The sequence below is a fragment of the Puccinia triticina genome, chromosome 1A (genome assembly GCF_026914185.1).
Source record: "Puccinia triticina chromosome 1A, complete sequence".
Classification (NCBI taxonomy): Eukaryota; Fungi; Basidiomycota; class Pucciniomycetes; order Pucciniales; family Pucciniaceae; genus Puccinia; species Puccinia triticina.
This window is the reverse complement of record NC_070558.1, coordinates 3,141,604-3,151,114: the sequence shown is the minus strand read 5'-3', so window position 1 is coordinate 3,151,114 and position 9,511 is coordinate 3,141,604. Positions and strand designations below refer to the sequence as shown.

The 9,511-nt window shown below is 47.0% G+C and overlaps 4 protein-coding genes across 4 annotated transcripts; 1 reads left to right on the top strand and 3 right to left on the bottom strand.

The window, feature by feature from the left end:
• Positions 1-760: 760 nt before the first annotated feature.
• PtA15_1A393 (uncharacterized protein) lies at positions 761-2,516 on the bottom strand (the record flags this gene model as incomplete). The annotated part of the gene is made up of 2 exons (XM_053165416.1): positions 761-2,296; positions 2,412-2,516. 2 exons carry the CDS (start codon positions 2,514-2,516, stop codon positions 761-763), a joined length of 1,641 nt encoding a protein of 546 aa, XP_053016610.1.
• A 1,231-nt stretch (positions 2,517-3,747) lies between these two features.
• PtA15_1A392 (uncharacterized protein) lies at positions 3,748-5,282 on the bottom strand (the record flags this gene model as incomplete). The annotated part of the gene is made up of 6 exons (XM_053165415.1): positions 3,748-4,033; positions 4,218-4,320; positions 4,420-4,483; positions 4,657-4,863; positions 4,945-5,019; positions 5,097-5,282. The coding sequence occupies 6 exons, from the start codon at positions 5,280-5,282 to the stop codon at positions 3,748-3,750; spliced, it is 921 nt and encodes a 306-aa protein (XP_053016609.1).
• Positions 5,283-5,543: 261 nt separating this feature from the next.
• On the top strand, positions 5,544-6,616 carry PtA15_1A391 (uncharacterized protein; the record flags this gene model as incomplete). Its single annotated transcript, XM_053165414.1, has 5 exons — positions 5,544-5,665; positions 5,730-5,917; positions 5,995-6,083; positions 6,207-6,356; positions 6,476-6,616. 5 exons carry the CDS (start codon positions 5,544-5,546, stop codon positions 6,614-6,616), a joined length of 690 nt encoding a protein of 229 aa, XP_053016608.1.
• A 595-nt stretch (positions 6,617-7,211) lies between these two features.
• PtA15_1A390 (uncharacterized protein) lies at positions 7,212-8,520 on the bottom strand (the record flags this gene model as incomplete). The annotated part of the gene is made up of 6 exons (XM_053165413.1): positions 7,212-7,354; positions 7,421-7,466; positions 7,548-7,777; positions 7,872-7,970; positions 8,084-8,261; positions 8,344-8,520. 6 exons carry the CDS (start codon positions 8,518-8,520, stop codon positions 7,212-7,214), a joined length of 873 nt encoding a protein of 290 aa, XP_053016607.1.
• Positions 8,521-9,511: the final 991 nt, after the last annotated feature.

Sequence of the window (9,511 nt, the reverse complement as noted above, 5' to 3'; positions counted from 1 at the left end):
ATTTGAGTGAGAGACCATCCACCAAAAATTGATGAAAATTCACTCTCTGGATTTAGGGTTTAATCAATGTACAGTGGGTTATGTAATGTTTTTGACACTGCATTTTTCAATGCAGAAGCTCAGGACACAGAATTCAAGGCATGAGATTGGCTACCGAGGTGATACCAAAAATACGAGATAACCCACTGTACTACCTGTTTTTTCTGCAATTTGTGCCTGCATACCCCATTTTCTGCTTTTGTACCTGTTGTTTTCAGCTGATTTCTAGGCAAAGATAATAGTATCAAAGCTCATCTAAAATTATGCAAATGATGATCAGACATTCAGAAATGGCATGATAATTTTTTCATTTAATTAATTGTTATGTACCCGGGTTCCACTTTTCCGTGGTACATGCCAAGCCTTAGGGAAATAGCATTTTTTTAAATGTCTGGCCCCATTGCAGACAAAAAGAAGTGGACTGAACATGGAATCAAGGAATATAATTAAAATTTGTAACCAATGGATGCACTTAGACATTTAAGGATCGATAGAGGGAGGGGGGAGGGGTACATGTGCATTAATGGACGCTAGAGGCGAGTCTCCAAGATCCTTAAGACAGATTTCATGTTGATATAAGCGTTTTTATGACCATCAAGATCCATAGCATGCAAGAAAAAAAATCAGGCAAGAAAAAAGGTGGGGAGTTGATGGAGAACAGCAAGACTGGGGAGATGATGTAGAAACGCGCATCGATGGGCTCGAGATCACGGGGAAGTTTTCAGGGTAGTGCTTCTTCCCGGCTAAAAGTTTCGCCAGTTGTAGCAAAGCTGGACATTAATTGTTGGTAGTCGGCGGTCAACATGGGCGTGCTTGCATCGCCAGCAGTTGTCCACATGGATCCAGCCGTCGAAGGGCCGGAGTGTGTCCCAGAGCCGCTGTTCCGGAAGGTGTCCTGAATGTTCTGGGAGTCCTCGAGTGATTGGAGCGATAGATGTTTGTGATTCTTGTCCTGGAAAGAGCGGCGACCACCCTCCTGCGGCTGGATTTGCGCGAAGGTCTCATCCTGGACCGAGTCGGCGGGGTTATAGGAGGACATGAGGTCGTAGGTATTGAATTCCAACGAGGTAGGTGGCCCCACGGAGCTCATGCGGGATTTGCTGAAGTTATCCTCATGAGCTTGTGCAGTTGAGTGGGAGGGAGACCGATCATCCTCCAAACTGGGATCTGGGTTATTGAAAGAGTCGAAGTGGGTGATGGCTGATGTGGATTGAAAAGTTTGCTCAGGTTGAGAGCTCAAGAGATAGGGGACATTAATGGGGTCGTATAGATTGTTGGAAGATCCCTGTAAGTTCATGGCCTCAGAAGAAATCTGTGACTGGTGCTGGTGGAGATCGAAATAAGTCGGATCATGAGTGAAGAAATCTTGCCCGGAACTTCGTACTTCATTGCCAGGCGCATCGACCTGAACTGAGAAGATTGGAGGACAGAAACTTTGCTGCTGGAGTGCGGCCGTCAGCTCGGATAGATGGTCGATATTATAGGACTCGTACACCGAGCCAGCCTGGGAGCCAACGGCGCTCAGTAGTGGAGATTGAAAACCAAATCCAACGGGAGACTGCGCGAATTGTTCTTGCTGAAGAGGGTAGCTGTTGTCGATAAGGGGGAAGGTGTGACTACGAGCATGACTGGTACCCGGATCAGGGAACAAAGTTCCGACAACGCCATGCGAAGGCGCTCTTCTCAGGGCAGTGCTCAAGGTTGGAATGGTCAACCTTTGATTGTCCTCCACGGGATAAAGCGGGGATGTTGGATGATAGCTGCTGCTCTGGTAGGGGTTTAAGGAGTGAGCTGGGTGTATTTGCAGCGAGGATTGGTCCCATGAATCGATGCTTCCAGCAGACTCCAAGTGACTGAGAGGACTGGGTGCTTCGCTGGCGCTTTGGGCGTTTGCCAGTTTATCTTTCTTCACTGCCTCATTGCGGGTCTTGCAGGTCGGACAAACTTCCAAGAACAGACAAATCAGGCCTTTACGAATAAAAGAGTGCGTCTTCTTCACGGCTTTAGCGGTCTTGTCTCGACCCCCATGTCCTTCCGAGGCGTGTGCTTGCTTGAGGATGAAGTACATGTTCTCCTTCGACGCCACCGGCTGAGAAATTGATTGGCCTTTATCCTTGTGACAGACGAAGGTACCATTGCCAAACGATTTGAGCATGAAAGTTTTTTTCACCCAGGTCCGATGGCTGACGTCCACCTCGGCTCGCATGGCGGCCGGGTCCGACAAAAGTTGATAGATTATCGCCAGCTCGCCTTCACTCTGTATACATAATCAAAGAAGGCCGGCAGTGGCAATTGCACGCACGTTCATCCATAATAAGTCAGTCTGAGAATATGCCGTCAAGATTGAAGTGCTAATTGTTAAGATCACGCACAACCACAGTTCTCTCCGAGCGTTTTTTTCTAGCAATGTAGTGCTCCATCCGGCGATTGAATTCGGCCTGGCAGGGGTATCCATCATTTCCGTTGGTACAGGCCATGATCATCATATTGGGCATCAAGGAGGTGGGAATGATATGTTTGATGGTTGAACGGCTCAAGGGAGGGGATATAGCCGGTGAGGTCTCCTCGAGGTCTTCGGACTGGAGGGGATGGTGCAAACGAAGAGCGCTGGGATAGATGAAATTCAATAATAGTGCGAATAATGAAGGCTTTGGAAAGAGGAGATACAGATTGGGGCCGAAGACTGGATAAGTACGACAAGATAAGTTAATCGGTTGCAGGGTTCCAATGCCATCCATGATACCGTGCACTGAAGCCGAAGTCCAGGCCCCAGATTGATGGAGGGTAAAAGGCACTCCATGTTAATGCTGTAGTAGGATTCTCAAATGGACTGGGTTAGACTTCCTTGAGAGACTGCTTGCGTCAGGCAAGGGCCCTCAGGATAGTAGGGGATTGTGATCAAGACGGTAGGTTTGAATGATTATTGCCACCGCTCAACCTGCGGCACCACTACTGAAGCCTAGCATGGGCGTATACGAGCGACGCTTAGCAACGATCTTAACAAAGCATCGGGAGCACTTGCTGGCGAGAGTACCTCTGATCTGCGGCCTTTTTTTGTCATTTCGTGGTTTGTAATCGTAACTCTTGCCTTAGGTGAAGGTCCCCGGCCTTGCGCAAGATGCAAGCAAATTTTTCTTGCTCTCCGTTTTTGCCGTTACTTTGTTTGCTTTCTTGGTGTTTTTTTGAATCAGAACATGAGTTTTTTTCGCATTAATTATTTACGGACCCTTGGCGTCTGACATGACACCTCGACCAGGCGGTGAACACGCTTGATAGCTTAACAAGTGTAGCAACTTCCATGCCAATTGAACACAAGGGCTGCTCAAGTAAATTATACGCTTTAAATACCTGTCACGTGATGGCAAAGCACATTGGTCAAGCAGATACCCAAACAGATGAGGACAAGTTCACTCCTTTGCATTTTCATTGCAAATTCCGACAATCATCAGTCGCTCAATCCCATATCCCAAGGTTCATGATTTTCTCCTCTGCAATCAAGACGCAACATAATCATCTGTCCTCTGGTGGACTGTCTGAGATGGTGAATTCATTATTCTAAAATGCTGCTCACTGGCCTGACAAAACAACCAATATTAAGGTTGATAAATTGGAACATGATGAGTAAACAGTAGACATTAGTTGAAATCAGTTTTGAGGAAAAAAAGTACAAGCCAACCAATTCAATGGCAACAGCCGTAGGAGCAAAAGCTACAGTTTTGCCCCTACAAATTTTCGGAGGGAAGAAAACGTTTCAGAGATGAGGACGTTCGGCGAAAGCTTTAGAGCATACCGGAGTCGAGCCAAAGGGCTTCTTGGACCGTCTTCCAAGATATCATGTTTAGCGACGTGGTGAGCTTGTTCATCTGATTGGAATTCGGGCGCTTCTCTCAGAGCGATCGTGATGATTTCTGACATAGACAATTGACCGGCTGCTTTCCTTTCAAATTCCGGCTCACGTCCGTATCCTAGAACTGCCACTTCAATCAGAACGTCCCTGTGAAAAAAGTATCATTCTGTCAGCAACAAAACCTCCTTCACATTTTCAGATCTTTCGTCATCCAAATTTCCATGATGCAGCTTTTGCCGTGATTAGAAAACAGGGCCGGATGGTCTCTGATATAAATCCATCCTCAATAGCGTCTTGTAGGTTTTCAAAATTGATTCTCTAGAGTACTCACGCAGTGAATCCAACGATGGGGGAATGTTTACTGGGAAACTCAAACAATCGGTAGGGTAAGTGGGTTGAAAACCAATCAGTGTTGAATGAACGAGATATTGGACCTTGAAGAAAAGCAGAGACCACCCCCAATCAGTAATCGATGATGAAGAGTGGAAAAGTATGCAAAGAAACATGGTTCCTTGGGATTGTGTGGTAATCACCTGTTAGGAAATCCTCCAAAGGGTGCGAGAACAATACATCCACTTCCTTGGCATTGAGTCGAGGCTAAGCAATAATGTAGGGGTTTTTAGGGAAAAAAAGGAAGAGGATGCGTTCATATTTTGTTACTTTTATCTAAACTCCAGAATTGGCTGAGAGAGAGGGGGAAAAGATCGATTAACGATTATGTGAAGATGAGAAATCGGGAGTGTAAGAAGTGAAGATGAGATGTTTCTTACCATTAAAGTTTGATCGGCAATGAAAAATACGATGGGGGTGACAATGAGGTTTCCGCGAGTTAGAAAGGGCGATAAGGTGGCCAATTTTCGGACTTTATGCCGGTTGAGGGTGATCCCACATTCTTCGTGTGCTTCGCGGCGAGCGGTATCTTCGAGTGACAAGTCTTGTGGTTCCATCTTTCCTCCTGGTAGGGCTGTTTCGCCAGCCTTATGTGATTGGTATCGAATCCAAAACAACCTGTCGGCTACACTGCATGTATATTCCTTTCAAGAGACATATTAGCGTACGTATGTCCGCATAGTTTTGCTCCTCCGAGTTAGCAAGACATTGAGATGGCCTTGGCGACTGGCGAACAATCCGACCTGGGCGACACAAAACGGCGGAGGTGAGTATCAAGTTATATATTTGTATTACGATGGACAGAATCCGGCTCACGCACCATCACCGCCGCTCGGCGTTTTTTGGGGAAAGGGTCTGGTTGGGCGGGCAACTCGATCAGATTCTTGAGTAGGTTGATCGACCTGAGGGAAAGCCCTTGTAGGGAACGCGGCAGCAGTTCCTGTGTTGGTTGCTGGTCGTTCCATTGTGCCAGTGAGCGGTAGAACTTGCTGGAGTTGCCGGTCATCCTTCCTGACAGCTTTGCGCTGCCGGGCCTGGTCTCCTGAAGCTGGCACTTCGCCGGGTACGGGGACCACCGAACCTGATTATCGGATTATCGGGGCGCTCGGAACCACCAACCGGAACGGGCGGGGCGACTGCCGAACTTGACACCCATGCTCGCGGGGCGGGAGACGCTTTGCGGTCGCGCTGCGGCTTGTGCCGAGATATTTTTCAGCTCGGGTGACCGCAGCCGAGGCCTGTCGCTTACCTCGCCTCGCCCAGCACAATGGGCCTGGGATCATTCTTCAACCAGCTCAAACAATTCTTCGTCTCCTCACCGCTCGTCCCCAAAACCATCCAGCCAAAGCGGGCCAAAAAACTCACAATGCTGACTAAAGCTCAACAACAGTAAGCGTCCCTTCATCTCTCCAAGCTTGGTAGCATAAATTGATTGTATGTGCCGCTGTGCTAGGAACTATGTGGCGATCGATTGCGAGATGGTGGGCGTGGGACCGAACGGCAGTGTGAGTGCACTGGCACGAGTGAGCATCGTGGATTTTCATGGAAATGTCCTCCTCGACGAATACGTCAAACCCACCCAACCAGTCACCCAATACCGTACCTGGGTCAGCGGTATCAGACCCAAACACTTGAGAAATGGTGGGCCAAACTTTCTCTTCTCCTCAAAATACAGACCACTGATCCACTTAGAGTGCCGCCCATCTCCAATGAAAAAGCTCGTGGCTTTAAAGCCGTCACGAAAATTGTTTCACGACTGATAGACAAAAAGATCTTGGTAGGCCATGCGATCCACCACGACTTACAGGCAAGACACCAGTTGATCTGTCTACCTATCCGAGGCTCCTTTGGCTGATCCATTCACTCTCCTGTGTCTGATCGGACGGAACTTGGAAACGCCTATTTTGTTTTCTTCCAACATCACCTGAAGGCCTTAGCAATGAAGCATCCTCCAGACCTGATACGAGATACGTCGACTTACCAGCCGTTGTTGACTCTGGCTAAAACAGACCGGCCTAGCTTGAAGAAGTTAGCAAAGCTGATATTAGATTTACAAATTCAGCAAAAATCACATTGTTCAGTTGAGTCTCGTATTTCAATTCTCGTCGACCGGTGATCAATTTTTTCCACAAAGGAAAACTTATCTGGCTTGGTGTCGGCACATACTTTGTTTTGGGAAACCCTTCCTTTTTCTTCAAGATCGATGATGCAAAGGCAACCATGGCTATCTATCGTACTCAGCAGGAGGAATGGGAAGACGAATTACTTAAATCAAAAAAACAACAAGCTGAACTGCTGTCGCCTGAGAAACATGATATCCTTCCAAAACAACCATCATAGTTCATTACACCCTTTGACAGTAAGAAAAGGTTTTCACGGATATCAAGACGATGAAGAACAATAAGAACATAATTAATTTGCCAACCTACTTTGATCTTGGGATTGGAAACCGCAAACAACACGACGTTTACATGTACGCCTTCCCATGATATACTTCGGTACCATACCTCCGCCGCTAAAATATATGAGAAGCAGACGACGTTCAGCACTCGACAAAACGGTTCACTGGGTTATTCCGAAGAAGATTTTACAGGGATCCCCTCTTTTCCATTTCCAACCTCTTCTTTGATAGAATAAAAGCATGATTCAGCTGGATCCAGCAATCAGGGTGAGATACTGGTACTGACGGATATGCCCTCATGTATTCAGTAGGCTTGTTCTCCGACAACTCGTCTTTTTCCCTCTGATTTGGTTTGATTGATTTGTCGTTTTTTCCATTCCCTGTGTCTTGTTTTCTTGCTCTATCTTTCCAATGGATTAATCAACACAATGCCAATCCGTAATAATAAACAATACAAACGAAGCTATTTGAAGCTTGAGAAGATCGTACAATGACCGCAATTAACATCTATGTCTCTGACGCTTGCTTTGGAAATCATGAAAGTTTTTTGGTCATGATCAGGGCTAAGGGATAGCCAGCTGTAAACTCAGTTGAGTCGTCCCAACTGGTGATGTTCTTGAGCTTGGTAAGCAGTTTCTCGACGGGATCGTCCTGAGTGTCTTTCTTCGTAGGATTGTCTTTTCAAAAAAAATCCAGGTCGTGTTAGCATGGATATCTTGACAGATCAGCCGATCTTCACTTACCTGCTCTCCAGCGATAGATTGGACTGTAGGTGTGAAATCGTTTACGCTAGATATGTGTGTGCAATAAAGCCAATTACCTATCAACAAATTTATTTGACTGCGTTCTGGGTCAGAAGAAAGTACCAACCAGACTGTCAACATTTATCTTGGAGGCCATGAGCATTTCCGGATCGTCGACCGTCTCTCGATTCCAAGACATTCTCTTGATTGGTCCAAAACTCAACTCAGGCGATGGAAGGGGAAGCGTGTCGTACATATCGAAGACATATTCATTACCAGCTGCAAGATAGGGCCGGAAGTCGTTAACGAATGCCGTTTGTAAATCGGTGAGCTCGCAGCTTTTAGGATGAAACGGTTCTGGGATGGCACAGAGGGAGATGGATTCTGGTAAGATTTTATGGCCCAAGTTCCGGGAACGCTTCTGACGCAAGAAACGGGAGGTGGTGCTTGCCGATGATCAACTGGTGAGCCACTGTCCAGAGTGCTACCGTGCCACCTGGTTTGAGGACCCGATGCGCTTCTTCCCACCAACTAGCCGGAAACCAATGCGCTGAATATCAAAACAAGATATTTAACAACCCCGGAAGTTCGCGTTAGTTACGTGTAGGATCCTCCCTTATCTCTCAAATCACACCAGGCGATGGGGGATGGCAAAGTACTGACCTGCGGTGGCGACGGTGATCAAGTCTACTGTTCCAGACTCGACTGGCATACATGTTGCAGTTCCAACATGACATTCAAGTTCAGGTAAATGTGAACTTGCGAGCTTGATCATCGGCTCAGATTCGTCAATAGCGATTACTTTCTCGAAGCGGTGAACCAGTTCCGCGGTAGCAATGCCCTACAAATGGCAACCCAACTGATAAATTTTCCTGCAAGGTTCCTCCAGACTGCGATGATAATGCAGTGTTGAGGGCACGCACCGGTCCGCATCCCAAGTCCACGGCGACCTTCGTTTGGAACACCGGACACGAGTGACCATCGGTGGGCGGCGTCTTGTGAAACTCGAGGATGGTGTCGTATAGCTCCTGAGGATAACGAGGCCTGTTGTCGAGATAGCTTTTGACCGAGTAGTCTGGATTCGAAAAGCTGGTACTCATTTTGAAACAAAACCCAACACTGTGGAAATAGTTGCGTGATGAGAGAACTGCAGTTGTCTGTCGGTGCCCTTTTCAAAAAAATCAGGCCACCTTTGGCAAGCTGGGAAATTCCTGATTTTAAATGTAGTCGGAACGAAGTTGGTGAGGATCTTTCGGGATTCCCCGCTCGAATGGCTTGTGCTCCGAGCTTGGACAGGCCCAGGGACACAACTGAAGGACCTTATTATTGAGACGATGAGACACAAACTCTGTAGATTCCGTAGAGAACTCTCCTACGCCCGGGATTGTCCCGGGAAGAGGAGTATGGTTCGTGCTGCGGCGAGTCACGGAGATGCCTGTGACATCTATGTCACAACACCCCCCCTCTCGCCGCAGACGCTAACATACGTACAAGCCTACGAGAAAGAAGAAAGGAAAGAAAAAAAATTGGAGAAGACAAAAGATCTAGAGAAAGGAAGGAAGAAAGAATAACAAAAGCTGAACACCAAACATCATTCATCGCATAGAACTAGGCCGCGCAATTTTGTGAAAAGTTCCGGACCTAAGCTTTTCGTGAATATATCTGCTATTTGATCTTTTGTACTTACCCAGTGCAAAACTGTTTTCTTTTGAAATAGAGCTTTGTTAGTTATGTAAAAATCTCTTTCAGAATGTCTTGTCCTTTTGTTAGAAGCATCATCAGTAGACACCTTTATCGCAGACTGGTTGTCACAATGTAGATGTCCAAGAAAATCTACGCGAAGGACATTGCGTAATAAATGTCTTACCCAAAGTGTCTGCCGCGTAGCCACGCCAAGAGCCATGTATTCCGCATGGCAGGTTGACGAGGCAACGGCTGCCTGTCTTCTGGCGACCCACAGAACCGGACAATTCAAAAAGGAAATATACACACCATAGGCCAAGCGTCCAAATTCTCCCCCCCAGGATGCGTCGCAAAAGGTCTTGAGGGGTCGATCGTCGGTCGTCGGGAATAGACACAGCTCCTTTTCCG